Below are 18478 nucleotides of genomic sequence, written 5' to 3' on the forward strand. Positions count from 1 at the left end.
TTTTGCAGGATCCATTCTGACACCATCCTTTGAGACAATGTGTCCCAGAAAGTGAATCTCTTCCAGAAAAAACTCACTTTTCTTTGCATTGATGAGCAACCTATGACTGCGTAGCTCTTTGAACACAATGGCCAAGTGATGCCTATGCTCCTCTTCATTCTTTGAGTAGACTATCATGTCATCAAAGAATGTACCAACAAACTGCTGGTGTGGACGGAAAATTCTGTCCATCATCCTATTGAACGTAGCAGGAGCATTTGTGAGACCAAAGGGCATCACTAAAAATTCGTAAAGACCAAACGTCGTTCTAAAAGCAGTCTTGTGCACATCCTCTGATCTAATGCGGATCTGATGGTACCCACTCTTTAGATCTATCCTGCTAAACATAGCTGCTCCTTCTAATTTGTCCATAATATCATCAATTCTAGGTATAGGAAACCTATTCTTGATGGTATTCTTGTTCAGTGCACGGTAGTCGATGCACATACGCCATGAGCCATCCTTTTTCTGCACCAACAACACTGGAGAACAGAATGGAGATGAAGTGGGCTGAATCAGCCCCTTTTCTAACAACTCCTGTACTTGGCCCATTATCTCTTTCTGCTGAGCCGCACTAACCCTGTACGGAGGCTTATTTGGTGGGCTACAGCCTGGCACCAAATCTATCGCATGGTCCTCGGGTCTCTCTGGCGGTAATTGAGACGGTAATGAATCGGAAAAACAGTCACTATACTGTTGTAAAAACATTGACCTTTCTTTATCTAGCACAGATAAATTTGATTCATCACAATCTGACACTTCACGTGCAAAAACCAAGTACGCAGAAAGATGCTTTTTCATTACAGAAGTAATAGCAGAAGCTGATACAGTAGGAATAGACTCCCCTTTAAGCTTTACATCCAGAATGTGAGTCTTTACCCTGCTCTGTACAGTGATCTTTTTGTTGTAGGCATCCATGATTCCCTGTACACGAAATAACCAAGGAATACCGAACAACACATCACATCCGTCCAGTGGCATGATGTAAAATTCTTCAGCATCTACATAGGACTGGATATGTAGACGCAACTTTCCAATGATGGGTGTCACAGCCTCTGTATGGCCAGGACATGCCAAACCTGCCTCTGCTGTATACCCCATCTCTTCAGGTCTGATTCCCAACTTTGAAGCCAATTCTGGGGAAATAAAGTTGGCTTTAGCACCTGGATCAAAGAAGATAAGCACTATTTGATCCCTAACCTTTCCCCATGCTCTGCAAAGCTCACTTGCATCTGAATTTGGCTTGTCGCCCACCATATCTGGCACTAGACCAGCCATGGGCTTCTTTCCTTTCGTGTCCTCCTTGTCTTCAGAATCAGCTGGCCTTTTCTTTGTAGGACAGTTGTAAGCAATGTGGCCAGGCTGCTCACATATAAAGCATTTGTTCTCTGTCCTCAGGACCTTCTTTTGCTCTTCTGACTTGCGAGGAAAACGTCTTTTCCATTTCTTTGCTGGTCCTTTTTCTGATTCAGCCGTAGCTTTGTCTTTCCCTGCGTTGGCTGACTCCTGAGTCCCTTTAGGAGCCTCATTGGGAACGTGCTTCTTGGCTGAATTTTTCTTGCCTGATCCTGCCTTGACGCCAGTGTTAAATTCACAATCTTCTCCCTTGAGCAAACCATTGCCAGTGTTTGCTACCTCGATGAGCTGCGTCAAAGTAGTGACTTTTGTCTTCGTGCAGTATTTTCTCAATCCTTTGGGTAGGCCACAACAGTATTTTTCAATCTGTTCTGTCAATGGCACAAACCTATAGGAAGTTACTGGAAGTAGAGCTTTCCAAAACTTCCGATTGTAATCATCCAGATTTCTGCAAGTGGCAGCATTAAGCTGGTGCCATTCTGTCATGACATCTGCTTCGAAATCATCAGATAACCATGCTGCTGCAAAAATCTGCTTGAAGTAAATCCATGTGGACGGAGTTTGCCCTTGAAGCAATAAAGTTGTCCACCATTGTCCCGCATTCCCTATCAAGAAAGTGGCTGCCTTGCGGACCTTTGAAGCCTCTGTAAAATTTCCCCCTGCATAGGCCTTGTCAAACTGCTGGAGGAATGAAAGAGCCTTCTTCCTGTCATCAAACCCTGTAAAGGTCGTGAATGACACTCCTTTGCCACCTTCTTTGTACGGAGTTGGCCTCTCCAGCGGCGTTAAATTGTCATATGGAAGTGACTGAAACATGGGAACACTATTAGGGTTCATCTGTGTTCCTTGGCCGCTATTAACTTGACCTGGAAATGCCATATTTGGCTGCTGATTTGTAATTCCAGCCATACCAAAATTTGCTTGTGGCATCCCAAATTGTCCCTAAGTGCTTTGAAACCCTGGTTGCATACCCATGACACTGTACATGGGGTTAGGCATCATCGTTTGAGCACCCGCAAACACTGTTCCTGGCGTATAATACTGATTTCCAGGTGCATGACCAGCCATGCTTTGGAATACGGATCCACCTCCAAAATAGCCAGGGTGTACTGAAGGTGGTGGGAAGACCTGTTGCATAGCCTGTAGGTTGCTTCCCTGCCCATTAGAACCAGCTATAGGCTGTTGAAAGGTGGCGGGCTGAACTGGTACAGCTTGAAAGACTGGCATCTCAGCCACCTGTTCTTGCACCTTAGGCATACGTTGTGGAGACTGCATGTTCTCCGTCAAGTGTACAGGTGTTTCCATTGACTGTGCGGTATGAATCACCTGTGTTCGAGCCTTAACAGGCTTTTGAATATGATCCAGTGACCCAACTTGCTGAGACGGAACAGGAGGTTGCAGAAAGGCTAAAAACCTCGGATTCTGCATTACTTGTGTAAACATAGCCACAGCAGTAACCAACTGGGTCCTGAATATATCATCATCAGTCTGTGGTGGTCTTGAGGACTCACCCACTTCATGTGTCTGTTGACCCTGTGAAGAGGAAACCTCTTCAGTCACATCATCTGGTCTGTCAGCCATAATTGCAATTCCCTGTGTCTGGTCTATGATCCCTTGTGTCTTCAAGCCCAAAACTGACCAAGGCTCACTTCTATGGGAAAAAGTGATTTAATCCCGTCGATGGAACCATGAAACCGGCCTGTTCAATCCAAAAAGGGCGGTAGACTTTACTTTAAACCTTGATTTAGCTTTCACCCATTATTAGTCGTCTATTTTACCTGTACTTTCAAGACACAACAAAGGGGAGAGGGATACAGGCTGCTAGATTGCACCTGTATGAGTAGACGGACACCAGATTGGCCCCTAACTTAGGCGCCCCTTTCGGTATTTCTTTATTGTTCAAAAGAGGGAATAAACGCTGTGGTTCCTACAAGCTGCCCCGCACAAACTCGGCTGAATTTCCTCTATTCCAGCCCGATTTCGGCAGCATAACTGTACTAGAACCCTTCACGGTCAGTATTCCCACGCATTGACTGACTTTCCCGACGCATACGGGCACTTTGCAAAACCTGGCGAGAATCTGCAGCACGCTGAATTCTCTGTTTTCAGCCCTGAAAATGCGCCAGATCGCCTGTACAGCGGTCCCCTTGCGTCCCCGAACCTCCCGGGGGTATTAGGGTCCGTTTAGGGCCAAAACCCTAAACCTGCAAAAATACACAGCAGGCTGTAATTCGCTGTTTCGGGCTCCGTTTCGCGTGCCGGTCGCATCCCTAGCAAGTCCTCGAGCTCCCGCACCTGTAGGGCTACTTGCCCTTTGAATCGAACGAGATTTCTGGCGTGAAACCTCTCCGAATTCACCTGTACCTGCGGGGGGATTAGCCGCTAGCTAATCCAGTACCTGTGCAAGAGGCTCTTGCCTCGGCAATCGCGCATGAACCCACACAACTGTACATTGGTCAAATGAAGAGCCCACTAGAGGGGCATAACATACTGCCAAAGGGGAGAGAGAGGGCAGTGCGTAGCGTGCAGGGCATCACTCCTGGCACCGCACTGTGCATAAGAGGGAAAGCAAGCACTCCATAGCTCTTAACCTGTGACCAAATCAGCAAATGAGCCCTTCTTCCCTTCAAATTCAGCGCCAACTCTCTCTTGCATTAGAAACTGCACCAGAATGTGCCACTTGGCACATTTACAAGCATTTTCCCGTTTCGGGGTTGCCGCCTAAAAATATCCCAACCGGTTGCCCAGTTGACTTCACGGCAGAGTAAGAAAATGTTCCCTTTGTCATTCCGGAGGTAATGACGTCAACACATTTTCAGGTCCCAAAATAGCAGTTCCCTAAATTTTAGGAGATGCTGCCATTATATCTTTCTAGGTCATCCGACCCTCTTTGTACACTGTGGCCACATCCAAAACTGAAATGTAGCCTCTGTAGCAAAGGATTCCACTTTGGCTAGTCAATGACCCCACTTGGCTAACCATAGTCCTTGTCCAACCTTAGTGCTCTCTTGCCCTCAGGCCTGGACTCCCTCTGGACAGTTCCACACTAGCTATGCAATGCAGGGCAGTTAGATTTCCCGATGGGTGTTTCCAAAAAGTGAAAGTAAATAGATAATAAGAAAGAAATCAACAAAAAGGATAGATAGTAGTCACACGCTGGTGACAGCTAGAATGAACACTCATGGAGCACCACTGCTACAAGCACCAGTTTATCATAATGTGGCTCCTTTGAGTCAGCCTAAGGATTACAAGGAAGGTGGGCAGGGAGTGAAGTTTGAAACTTTTAGAGGAACTGAGGACCAATTAAAGGCTTTGACCTTCATACAGCAGTTCGATGCAGCTTATGCTGGAGGCAACTTCACGGAATCTTCAAAGATACGCAAGGCTGCGACTTTCTTGAAAGGGAATGCGCTCCAATGGTGGACCGCATTGTTGAACCAGGGTCAAGTCCCAACAACGTGGGTCCAATTCAAACAGCTTTTTGCGCCTGCATGGTTGACAAACACTTTTGAAGTGGATGTGATGACAGAATGGCACGAGTTGAATGCTAAACAGTGTGCGAATTTGGAAAAGTACAATAAACAGTTTTGGGCCGCACTGTTGCCAGTCACCTCTTACAGGTTTGTGCCATTGTCAGAACAGATTGAGAAGTATTGTTGCGGATTGCCCAAGAAAATCAGGGACTAGTGCACAAAGACTACTGTCATGAACATGTTTCAGTTGATAGAGAATGCAAGAGTGGCCAGCAATCTGTCGAAGGGAGATTCCGATGGATTTAATAGCCACAAGAAAGGGTCCCAGGGCAAACAGTTTTCAGCCAAGGGCAATGTTGCAGCAAAGCCTTCTGAGCCTCCCACAAAGAAGCCCTCCACTGAAGAAGCTGATACGTCCAAGAAGCAGTCTAAATCTTCTTCGGAACGAGGACAAGGAAAAAAAAGGTATTTTTCTGGCAAAACTTTTCAAGAAAGGAAAGCTCTTAGGGAGGCCAAGAAATGCTACATTTGTGAACAGGAAGGACACTTTGCAAATGAGTGCCCACAGAAGAAGTCACAGGATAAGGATGACAAGTCAGACCATAAAGGGAAGAAGCCAAAGCCGAGTGCAGGACTTGTTCCAGATTTGGTTGGAGATCAGCCAAACACAGATGCCACGGAGCTGTGCAGAGCTTGGGGCAAAGTTAGAGACCAGACAGTGCTGGTTTTCTTTGATCCAGGAGCCCGTGCAAATTTCATATCACCAGAATTGGCATCAAAGTTGGGCATTCGTGCAGAGGAGATGGGTATGACAGGCAAAGCAAGTTTGGCATGCCCAGGACATTCAGAGCCTGTTACTCCCATTCTGGGAAAGCTTCGTCTGCACATTCAGAGCTATGTGGATGCGGAAGAATTTCATATTATGCCGCTTGAGGGCTGTGATGTGTTATTGGGTATCCCATGGTGTTACATGTTGCATGCTATGGTGGATACTTACAACAAAAAGATTACCCTTGTACATAGAGGAAAGACTAATGTCCTTGATGTAAAGCTTAAAGGCGAGTCTGTTCCAGTTGTTTCTGCTTCTGCTATTTCATCTGTAATAAAGAATCATCTTTCTGCGTACTTGATCTTTGCAAAAGAAGTACCTCAAGTTGTATCTAATTTGTCTACCTTAGATAAAGACATGTCAACTTTTTTGAGTGGTTTCAATGATTGTTTTTCGGACTCTTTGCCAAGGGGGTTACCTCCTGAGAGACCTGAGGATCATACTATAGATCTTGTGCCAGGTTCTAGTCCACCGAATAGACCACCATACAGGGTTAGTGCAGCCCAGTAGAAAGAGATTATGGGTCAGGTCAACGAGCTTTTAGAGAAGGGGCTGATTCAGCCCAGTTCATCCCCATTTTGTTCGCCTGTACTCTTAGTGCAGAAGAAGGATGGTTCATGGCGCATGTGCATTGACTATCGCGCTTTGAATAAGAATACTATCAAGAACAGGTTCCCCATACCGAGGATAGATGACATTCTTGATCGGCTTGAGGGAGCGTCATTGTTTACAAGAATAGACCTAAAGAGCGGGTATCATCAGATACGCATTAGACCAGAAGATGTCCATAAGACTGCGTTCAGGACAACATTTGGTCTCTATGAGTTTCTTGTCATGCCATTTGGTCTCACAAATGCTCCTGCCACATTTAATAGAATGATGGACAGAATTTTTAGACCACATAGAAACTTCGTGGGTACCTTCTTTGATAACATGATTGTCTACTCCAAGTCTGAAGAGGAGCATAGGGATCACTTGACTGCAGTTTTCAATGAGTTACGTAAGAACACGCTACTCATTAATGCGAAGAAGAGTGAATTCTTTTTGCAAGAGATTCACTTCCTTGGGCACATTGTTTCAAAGGATGGGGTATGCATGGATCCCGCTAAAGTGGAAGCAATTAGGTCATGGCCAGACTTGAAGTCCGTACATGACATTCGAAGCTTTCTAGGCTTATGTTCCTATTACAGGAGGTTCATCCGAAATTTTGCTGAGATTGCTTCTCCACTCCATGCACTGCAACGAAAAGGAGTTACTTTCAAGTGGACAGCCAAGGAAATTTTAGCGTTCAAACACTTGAAAGAGAAGCTGACTTCAGATCCGGTAATTATTTTGCCAGATCTTTCTAAACCTTTTGTGATTCAATGTGATGCGTGTGGCCATAGTCTTGGTGCAGTTCTAATGCAGAATGGCCGAGTAGTCGCATATGAGAGCAGAATTCTTTTGAAGACTGAAAGGAACTTGCAAGTCTATGAGAAAGAATTGCTGGCAGTTATTCATGCTCTCACTAGTTGGAAACACTATTTGCTAGGGGCTGATTTTGTTGTCCAAACGGATCATCAAACCTTGCGATATTTTCTCACACAGACGAAGTTGTCTGAGAAGCACATGCGATGGGCAAACATCTTGTCAATGTTCCATTTTCAGATTGTGCATGTGCAAGGGAAAAAGAACGTGGTGGCTGATGCGTTGTCACGAAAGCCCCAAATTTCAGCAGTGTCAATTCCGTACCATTGGGAACTAGACGAAATGAAGACACAATATGCTGAAGATTCAGATTTTGCAAGGATCTATGACCGGCTTGTTGATGGGCAACATCATGAGCACTATATGCTTAAGAATGACTTTCTCATGATGCATGGAAAATTATGCGTTACTAAACAGTTACGGCCAAAGATTTTGATGGAAAGTCATGCTCCACCTTATGCTGGGCATCGTGGAATTGATGCGACAGTGAAAGGGATTGAGGCATTCTTCTATTGGCCAGCTTTGCGTCAAGATGTTGACACATTTGTAAGATCATGCTTAGTATGCCAAAAAGTCAAATTTGACTGACAAAAGCAACCGGGATTGTTGCAGCCATTGCCGATCCCTAATAGGCCATGGGAAAGTATAGCAATGGACTTTATCTTTGATCTTCCAAGGACGCAAACAGGAAATGATGGGATTTGGACTATCATTTGTAGGTTCAGTAAGCAGGCCCATTTCATTCCTGTTAGGAAGAAGATAAAGCCACAACACATGGTCAAGATATTCATGAGCAATATCTTTAAATATCATGGGATGTCTCAGTCAATTGTCAGTGACAGGGATCCACGTATGACGAGTCTTTTCTGGAAGGCATTGTTTGAGAACATGGGCACTACGCTCAAGTTCTCTTCTTCGTTTCATCCGCAAACTAATGGACGGTCAGAAGAGGCAAATTCTACTGTCTTGGACCTACTCAAATGTTGTCTCAGAGCACAAGGCAACTTGGGAACACCATCTCCCATTGGTTGAATATGCTTACAATAACACTGTGCATACATCAACAGGTAAGGCACCATTTGAGATAGTGGAAGGAGGAAAGAAAGTCCCGCCCATTTGCAGACTAAGGACAAGATTTTTGAGGCAGACAAGTATGTGCAAGATATGGATGAAACATACAGGAAGATAAAGATTGCTCTTGAGAAGACTCAGGCTAAGCAAAAGAAAGTTGCTGATCGTCACCGTCGTAAACTTGTATTTTAACTTGGTGATTGGGTACTTTTGCGCTTTGAAAAGGCAAGGTTAAGGAAAAGGAAAGGCAAGGAACGCTTGTTTCCTAAGCTCAGTATGCGATATTATGGTCCTTTTCAGATTTCAGAAAAGATCAGCGATGTAGCTTACAGGTTAAAGCTACCAGAAGGCTGGAAAATACATAATGCTTTTCATGTCAACCTTCTAAGGCCCTTTGTTGGTGGAGAATATGCTTGATGAGGAACAACCCGAAGTGGAAGAATTGGATGAAATCCTTGTTCCTGAACACATATTGGTACATAAAGAAAGAAAGGTTAGAGGAAAGGTTGCAAGACGCTATTTGGTGAAGTTCAAGAACTATCCATCATTAGATGCCAAATGGATGGAAGAGTCTGAATTGCTTGATTCACCTCAGCTATTGCAATTGTATCTTGAAGCCTTTCAAATGGAACCCACAGTGACTTGATGCAGCCTTTTTGGAGTAAGGCAAGAGCATGGTTCATGATGCTCAAGAGAGTAGTTAAGCAATTGTATCTACTCTTTCCATACAGAATTTAGCTAGAGAAGTTTCTGCTCAAGAGTACACTAAAAGACTTCTATGCTTGATATATGTGTCGTCGCCAGGTTGGTGGGATTGTTTAATCGTCCAACGCTACATTTCCGGAAGCATGTATATCTTGGATTCCCATCATAGAATATATGTGATATCAGGAGATATCTGCATGTATTATTGGCATGCAAGCGAGGTCGCTTGCAGTATTTCAAGGGTGGGGTGTGTCACCAGGAGGTGTATTTTTCCTGTTGCCTTCCGTAAATAAGTATTAGATATATTTATTTTATTTTTACTTGTTTGTCCCAAAACCCTTGAAAAGGTGCAAGTGGACATTGCATGGCCAGTGTGAAACGGCTGCAGCCAAATGGGTTTCTCACATCGGGGATCTAGGTCGGTCAGACAGGGACTGCCCGGGCCAGTTAGCACTGAATTCTGATGAGTATGGAAGCTCGTGTGCGCCAAACTGGAATTTGGGCCACTCGTCAAGTCACTGCAACTTTATAAGTTGAAAGGGGCCAGTAAATTAACCCACATTGTAGATGTTGGTCGAATGGTAGTCTTCAATCATGGTCAGGAGACCGATAGGGACGCCATGGAAGCATCTCGTAAAATTTAGGAAACTGCTATTTTTTACCAGAAAATGTGTTCGCGTCATTAGCTCTGGAATGACAAGGGAAACATTTTATTGCTCTGTTGCCAAGTCAACTGACGCACCAGTTGAGATATTTTTAGCAGGGAAAGCCCAAACTCGAAAACTGGGCGACGTGTCAGCCTGTGAGCGATTCTGCCACTCTGGGAGGCAAAAATGAGCTACATATCAACAAAGGGGGCGCCATTTTCAGCCTCAGGTGGATTGTAGCAGGTACAGAAGCTATGGAATGCTTACCTTGCCCTCTATGCACAGTATGGTGACGGGAGTGATGCCCCGCACGCTACATACTGCTCTCTTTCTCCCCTACGTACAGTATGTTATGCCCCACTAGTGGGCTTCTCATTTGACCTATGTATAGTTCTTGGGGGTTTATGCGCGTTTCCCAAGGCAAGAGCCTTCTAAACAAAAACCGGATTAGCTAATTGCTAATCCCCCACAGGTACGCACAGTTCCATCACGAAAGGTTGCGAGTTTGGAGAGTTTTCTCGCGTGAAAACTCGTCCAATTCACAGGGGAATTGTCTCCCATTGCGTGCGGGAGCCCTTGGGACACGCGTAGGCGTGTTCGCTCCGCTAAAAACGATCCGAAACAGGGAATTACAGCCTGCTGTGTTTTTCTGCAGGTTTAGGGTTTCGCACCTAAACTGCAAGGGAACATCGGGGGAGCCTCGTGAGAGCCTTGGGATGCGTGTACAGGCTTTTGGGCTCCCGACAGTGAAAAATAGAGAATTACAGCCCGTTGAATTTCTGTGACAGCTCACCAGAAAGCTTCCAGATATCGAGGGAATCCGTCCTAGACAGGTGTTTTTGACCTACAAGGGTTTTTGCGCCATTATGCTGTCGAAATCCGGTCGAAAACCTGCGTTTTCAGCCCTCGCCAGGTTTGGACAGCTTTGTGAAAGCTTGTGCTAAGTGGTCGGATCGTCTACCTTAATTTGAATAAAGAAATACCGAAAGGGGCGCCAATCTTTGGGGCCTACAGGGTGTCGGTCTCGTGTGCGCAGTGACATTCTAGTCGCTGGACGCAACTGTGTTCTCTTCCCTTCTCAGTGCTCTGTGTAAAGTTAACAGGTAATTGAAATAGTACCGCCCTCTACGTTGTATAGGCCGGTTATATTGCTCCAGCTACCTGTATCACCGAAAGAATCACCACATCCCAGCTCAATAAAACCTCACGCTATCGACCCTCACACGAAGGCTAATGCAAATCGCGTATAGTTAAGTCTCAGAAATGACTATCTTCCAGACCAAGTCTCAGAAATGGCTATCTTTCACACCAAGTCTCAGAAATGGCTGGGACTGCCAAATAAAACAAAGTATGGCTCCACAAAGGCGTACAATGGCAGTTTTCACAAGTAACGTACAATTCAGCAGACAATGCGCTCAAACAGGCGCCAAATGATGCATACCCACAACAACTGCAAGTGACACCACTAATAGTATATCATTGTACTCCAGCTACATGTACCTGTGTGAATCACCTGTACCTATACCTCTCCCTGTAACCTGTAACCTGTAGTCTGCAACCTGTAATCCCCAATCTCGAAGCTTGAAGCTCGAAGCAAAAGGTACTCGAAGAAGATCCTCCGTGGGGACGCCAAATGATGCATACCTATTACCCACAACAACTGCAAGTGACACCACTGCTAGTATATCATTGTACTCCAGCTACCTGCACCTGTGTGAATCACCTGTACATGTACCTGTCCCTGTAACCTGTAGTCTGCAACCTGTAATCCCGAATCTCGAAGCTTGAAGCTCGAAGCAGAAGTTACTCGAAGAAGATCCTCAGTGGGGGCGCCAAAAGAATGTCAGCAGGATGGAAACACACAGAACGTCTCTATAATGACCCGACACACACTCTTGGAAGGATATACACACACACTATGGGGCACCACTCGGCTTACACAACACACCTGGCCGAGACAGGGAACACACCTATGGAGTGAGAGGAGAGAGACTATCCACTTGCCCAGTCCACACAGAGACACACACACACACACCCAAAAAACTCAGCTCAAAAGAGGAGAATTTCTGATGTTTAGGTACAATAGAGCTTGGGCCAACACCAATGGGGCAAAGCTCACACAATATGGATAAAATATGACAGATACAATCACAAATTGGAGCAGAAGCTTCGCTCATAGGAGAAACTTACACAGCCAAAACAGCAGAAAAACAGTGAGGAATTTGGAAAAATGGACAGCGCCATCGCGTCCGAAACAGCCCAAAACTCTAGTCTACATTGTCAAAGTGCTCAAATCAGACCTCGGATGAGCAGTTTACAGCCAAAACAGGCTCCAAAAACCCCAAAAACACAGTTGTGACTATTCCTCCTCTTCTCTTCTGGTCTTCTCTCTGATTTTTCAGTTCCCACACATAGCTTTATTACTTTGGCACCCTTGGCCTTTTAGATGACCTCAAACGGACCCCGAACAGGCCAAAAACTGACCTCGCAATGCATAGTTGTCACCTTTTTGCATCATCCGCACACCTGGCCCTCAACTTTTTTCAATAATGCATCCCACCACCACGTGAAGTGGCCCCAAAAGATATGCTCCTCATGATGACCTTTCTGCATAATTATCACAAGAAAACACCCACATTGTGTCCGTACTTATCCACGTGCATATATTGATCCATTCGGCCTCCTGACGCCACTAGATGCCATCTGACGCACCTGCTTACCTCATGTCGTCGGCCCGCGGATAGCTTCCTCGAGAAGTTTTACGCGCTACCAACTCCTCATTATTACAGAAAAAACACACTGGTACTGGTAATAGTGAAAATCGATGCACTATGTACATGCTGTCCTACCTGTACACACGTGGGCCCCACGTAACCACCTGGCTTTGGAAAATGGGCAATTCTTTATTTGATGCACCATGCATGTGTATGTATATATGCGCAATCCCTTGCTCCAAAAAACTCCTGACAACGTCATCACTTTGTGACACAACATGTCCACATTTTAGTTTGAGTATGCATCATAGACCTGTTTCGAGCTAGATAAAGAATTTGTTGCATCCTTTTGAATGAGTCCCCTCATTGATGATTCAGATAGACTCATGGATTGGCATATCAAGTCTGCATGTCCGCTATACAACTAAAAAATATACCTAGATGAATCTAAAATAAGCCCAGATTCATCCTTGAAGGAAAGTGCAAGGTATAGACCCATGGTAGGCACCCACAAGACAATATAACCATCAGCTCCATCATGCATAGTATTGACTAAATACCACTACATCCCCACTAACGTCGTCAGTGCCCAATAGTGGGTGTAGAACTAGGAACTAACATATGCAAGGCAAGTTTAGCGTAATTGTAACAAACTGCTAACGTGTCGACCTACTGAAGAACAGAGCTGCCGGCCGAGGGGCCTAAACCCTAAGAAGAACAAGTAACAGAAGAAGTGTCACAAAGTGATGACGTGGTTGCCTGAGAGCAGAAACCCTAACCCTAATTTCTGCCAGAAACCCTAACTGCTGAAACCCTAATTTTGGAAACCCTAACCCTAAAACCTGTAAACCCTAATTTCTACCAGAAACCCTAACTGCTGAAACCCTAATTCTGGAAACCCTAACCCTAAAACCTGCAAACCCTAATTCTGCTGCCAGAAACCCTAAAACCTGCAAACACCGTGGCAGTTGCCCATCCAGTTACCCGGTACACACAGGTGATTAATCGAGTGTGATGATTAAAGAAGGTTTGGTTTAAACAAGAGCATTGAACCCGCTGCAGAGGCTGCTATTGATCAAACTCAAGACTTCCTACCTCGAGGGCAATGACCATTCCAGCTCGTCTGCACGATTTGGTTTAACATGATCTGTCTTTAAACAAATTTATGATTGCACAGTGTTTGCATGACCCTAAAATCAGCGTTGACCTGCTCAGCCTGTCACCGCATCCTACACAGTGGCGAGGCAGTCCGATACTTAACCATAGCCGTTTCCTAGCTGCCACGAGCCTGTGCTTGAAAACTAGGCAACATTCTAACTTGATAAATCAACTGTGTGCTCTCTCCAAGAAATAGAAACACTGTATCAAGATACTCGGCCTTCGCAGTTTGTGTTACAATTGTAGCCTTTTCAAAATGCATAAGCAAAACCAAACTCTATTATGACAGTGATTATCAGGAAAGTGATACCTGTTTGAAAGGATGCGAGTAGCCTGTCTTATAACAGACCCGCTATTTATTTACATTATCAGTTCTCTCCAGATGCTGCCTTAGCTCTTGCCATCAAATCCCTCACCTCTGCACTCACGAGTTTTGATAGTAAGAGCCCTGCAAACAAAGCAGACGTCATGAGCATGTAAAACACTGATCTCCACCCTGTCTGAGATATGTAGCCCGTCAGTAGTGGCCCCACTGCAGCTCCCACTGAGCCAGTACCATCTATAATAGCAGTCACTGTCGCTAAAGCTTTTGAATTTCCCTTCAGTGATTTGTGTGTACCAAGGTCAGCAGATACTGCTGTTGTGATTAAAGCATATGGCCCATTAACAAGCATTCCCACCACAAACATCAGGACCAGGTTAAGCCACAGTGAGAGCGAGCCAAAGGTATTGTATATAAGCAGTGCAGGTATAGAGAGATACATAAAAGATGCTGCAGTTATTGCCCTTGCTCTCATCTTGTCAGAAAAGTAACCGGCCAATATTCCCCCAAAAACACCACCAATATCAAATACTGTGGACATATTTCCAGACATTGAGTCAGAGAGATACTGGCCCTGTATAGCTGCAGAAGAAAGAGGAAAAAGAAAAATTAGCTGTGTATCCTTAAAACTGTCAATGCATCACCCCCATCACCGAATGTCACTCTTAAGATTCAGATAAATTACATACAAGTAGTTGAACAACAAAAAATTACAGGAGCTACCTGTGTGCCTGATGTAGAACGGTAACCAGTAAAGAAACGTGTATGCAACGAGTTTCGTGAAGAATAAACAGAAAGCAAATGGGACCACTCCTGGTATAGTCCAAGCTTTGAAAAAACCTACAGCATCCTCGTGTGTTTCAGATGTTTCTCCATTGCTAAGCAGAGGTTGAGATTTGAAGCCCTGCTCAGAATCAACTGCATGCTCTTCAAGGACTGAGTGTTTGCGACTACCTCGCTCGCTGTTCTCATGTGGTGAAGGGAACCCAACTATTACAGGATCCACCACCAAAAACAAGAAAATTAAGACCCCTCCAAAAGCTATGCTTATACCCGGCACGATAAAGGCCCAACCCCACCCATATTTCAACATATAAGAGCCAATTAGAGACCCTAGGATATTCCCTACCGACGTATGGGCATTCCAGATACCCATGACAAGGCCTCTTTTCCTTTTCCCAAACCATCTGGCGACAACAGTAACAACTGATGGCCAACCAGTTGCCTGGAAAAAACCAGCAATGATCTGCACAATGAAAAAATACCCAAGCCAATGTATATTCCACCAATAAGCCATACCAAAAAGCGATACGCACAGGCCGCTCCCAATCATGCCAACCGTAAGAAACCATCTGTTGCACAAGCGGTCACCAAGATGCCCAGCAAAGTACATGCCTATTGCATAGGATGCAAGGAAGGCAACATCTACCTCACCAAGCAATGCGGTACCTGATGTTGTGTTAAACGGTGCCCATCCCTTGACATGGACGGTATTAACATCTCCGTTCTTGAGAGTAATTCCTTCAAGACCTTGAGGGCTCTCAAGGAACCTAGGTGGTGTTGTATCTGAAGGCACCCTTGGTTGCATAAAAATGCTGCCTTGCCTGCCAGAGAACTGCAAAAGGGCTTCACCGTCATGTGGGCGCCCATCAAGAAGTGGTGGGCGATGGAGAAACTCTTCAATGGGGTTTGAGGGATAGCCAGGATGGGGCCAAGTAGAGAATGAGTTATGCATGAAGAAGTTGCTAGTGCTGTCTGATTGAAGGACATCTTTCACGATGCTGGCGGGCTTCCTGGAGGCATGGTAGAGTGTGTAGGCCATGAAAGTAAGAAGAAGCACAGACGTTCTGTAGGATTCAAAGCTAAAATCCTTGCTTCGCAGACGCCTCAGAAGCTTAATTCCGGGTGGTACTGCCGATCGGCTGAAGGAGATGCACCCCATCTTCTCCAAACTTGCTGAAACAAGCAGAAATTGTCGAGCCTAATAACTACACATTAGAAAGCAAAGAAAGCCACAGAGGGAGTGATTTCCGGCTTCCGAATGCGGTGTCGGACGCAACAGTGATAGAAAGCAGAAGAGTTCGCGAGCTTTAGAAATTATGCTTTTTGTTCGTGTCCATAATTTAAAAGCTGGGCCCTCTACGATGAATCACTTTCCAAACGCCCAGGACTCGGGAGACAGGAGTGGCTTGTGTGTGGAGATGACGTGGCAACTCAATAATATGAGCATGCGAGGTGTGCACTTCGGGAGGGTTCAGACTGTTGTGCAATGGAAATCTGTGAGCTCGTAGGCAGTTTCAAAGGGTGTGCACATGTATGATTCAGTAAGCCGTAGCGGCTAAAATTCGTGACGTGGCAATTAGATCCTTGCCGCCACGGTTTTCGCGTTAAAGTAGGGCAACACACATAGTTGGACGTTGCGGCTGCACAGTTTTCGGGGTTCGTTCTGCCTCTGCCACTAAGCGAGCCGCATCGCCACATGAGCCTAGCTAGTTGGCGCAACAAAGTCCCAGTTTCCTATCCTTTTCTGTGCTCATGTGCGCAAAAGAGCTCCAGCGGCTTCGTCTGGGTTAGGTGGAAGTCGAAAAAGTTCAGGGCCTCACAACGCATGTGCGCACCCTTTCAGCGGTCCCATTCCAAAAAGAAAGTGGAAGAGTGGAAAAGTTGACAGAGATTTCAATGCAACCAATCAATAGAAGGGCTTGCAAGCTATGTTGTAAAACCATTCGCCCCAATATGCTCTTGCCAACACCCTTTGTTTAGGCAGTATGAACCCAGTCTTAACCTACACAAGAATGAAGAGGGACCTTAACTTCAAATGAGGGATTTAGAGTAAGTCATAAAATGGAGCCGAAGAAGTGTTTATCCACGATTTTGGGAAAGAATTCTCTTGTTGCTAGGAGATGTGTGGGGTGCAAGGTGGGTGGTGTGCAAGGGGCAGGCGTAGAGGGGATGGGGAAAAGAACCCGCAGTCGAGGTAAGAGGTTTAGTCTTTTTCTTTCTTTTCCTCTTTTTTTTTTTTTTTTTTGGGGGGGGGGGGAGGTTGCTAATGGCTCTTTTAAAACTACTACTATCTTTGTAAATAAACGAAAACATAGGAGGGTGTCAACCCTATAAGCCCAATAAAGTATGTCCTAGACATGGGCCAAATATGAAGATTTCAGCTGCTTCACATAGGAAATGTAGTAGTGACATCGCGAGGCAATGTTGTCATTGTTGGATATCTTATATGCAACTATGCAAGCCTTTTGTAAATATGCCGATTTTGGAATAGTTGCATTAGCAGCATCTTACTAATAACTATGCTTCGTGTGACCACATCCTAATAGATCATCAAAGTCACAAGACACACACTTGATGCCTATCAATGAGATAATCATGAGCCTTCGAATGTGACATTGATCACCATCATCATGATTTCCATGATGATGCTTCCACTAATTACAACAATTATATGTGCTTGTTGCGCGCGCGCGTGTGTGTGTGTGTGTGTGTGTGTGTGTGTGTGTGTGTGTGTGTGTGTGTGTGTGTGTGTGTGTGTGTGTGTGTGTGAGAGAGAGAGAGAGAGAGAGAGAGAGAGAGAGAGAGAGAGAGAGAGAGATCGGCTTCACCATTATTAAACACTTCATGTAATAAGGAACAAGATTGGGCAAAGAAATTAGAATGAATAATAAGTGAAAATTGATACAAATCTTATGTAATAGGCTAGTTAAAGGTTTGCATGCATGCATTATCCACCAAGTTGTGCACTCCTAATCAAGCTTTGTAATTGGTTCATGCATCCATCGTGAAATAAATCACATGTTAGCAATCAATTCATGGACTGTAGGTGTCGTCACTACAAAGCGCTTGTCAGTGATGTCAACTTAGACCTGATCCTAAGTGGAGGACATGATTGGAGAAGTATGGTCTGAATAGAGCTCCTCAAGCTGCCAATTACTTTTGTTCGCCACCATAATCTTTATAAAGAACCGTAGAGGCAAGTCCATGGTGGAGCGGGAACTAGAGAGGTTGCAAAAAAAATGGTGTGTATATGTAATATGAGGTCCCACTTGTTCAAGATATAGAAGGTAACCTCTAGCAAGCATGGTCGCATGATACTAGGTAGTGGGATGTAAGAGAATTGACTGAGTTGTAGTCTACCTTAAGTGAAGCCAAATTTTCCATTAGCCATGATTAGTTATATGCCTCGAGCATCTTTTTACAATTAGGAGAGGTGTCCTGTGATAGGTATGTAGTGTGAATAACCCTCCATCCAAAGCAATTACAAAATCAAGAAAGATTTGTCAAGTGAGACAAAAATCGATTGAAACCAACTAATCCAAGAGAACAACATACAACATACAATCAACACTACATATATTTTGGGATCGCTTCATGACACATAAGAATTGCAATAAGTTAACTAAAAATTAAAATACCATAGAGGTTCTTGGAGGTCAGATTTGACTAGAGGATCAAGTCTCTGAGCTAATCCTTCTATATGTTTCATTTGCTCACTGGATACCTCTGGCTTTATTGCGGGTTAAGTTCTTGGTGAATCACTCCTCTGAGAAGATGTGTCACTCTCAATATCATATCTTCTCAAGGTTCTTCTTTGATTTGGATAGGAGTAAATTATAGGGGGTGGTGATGGTGCAAATGGTCATGTTCTGGCCGTAATTCCACCTCTATAAACATCATGTTCTATGGTTGCA

General features: G+C 44.8%; 1 protein-coding gene across 1 annotated transcript in view; it reads right to left on the bottom strand.

The window, feature by feature from the left end:
- LOC147430272 (putative glycerol-3-phosphate transporter 1) overlaps nt 1–15878 on the bottom strand; it is an 81768-nt gene extending 65890 nt beyond the window's left edge. The window contains exons 1-2 of the mRNA XM_086494764.1: nt 14505–15878; nt 13770–14363 (exon numbers count right to left, since the gene is read on the bottom strand). Of these exons, the coding sequence (XP_086350890.1) occupies nt 13828–14363; nt 14505–15723 (1755 nt within the window). The 5' untranslated portion in view covers nt 15724–15878 and the 3' untranslated portion in view covers nt 13770–13827. The remainder of the gene's footprint in view (nt 1–13769; nt 14364–14504) is intronic.
- Nucleotides 15879–18478: the final 2600 nt, after the last annotated feature.

This window comes from Adiantum capillus-veneris, chromosome 22 (genome assembly GCF_014529385.1).
Source record: "Adiantum capillus-veneris isolate H3 chromosome 22, ASM1452938v2, whole genome shotgun sequence".
NCBI lineage: Eukaryota > Viridiplantae > Streptophyta > Polypodiopsida > Polypodiales > Pteridaceae > Adiantum > Adiantum capillus-veneris.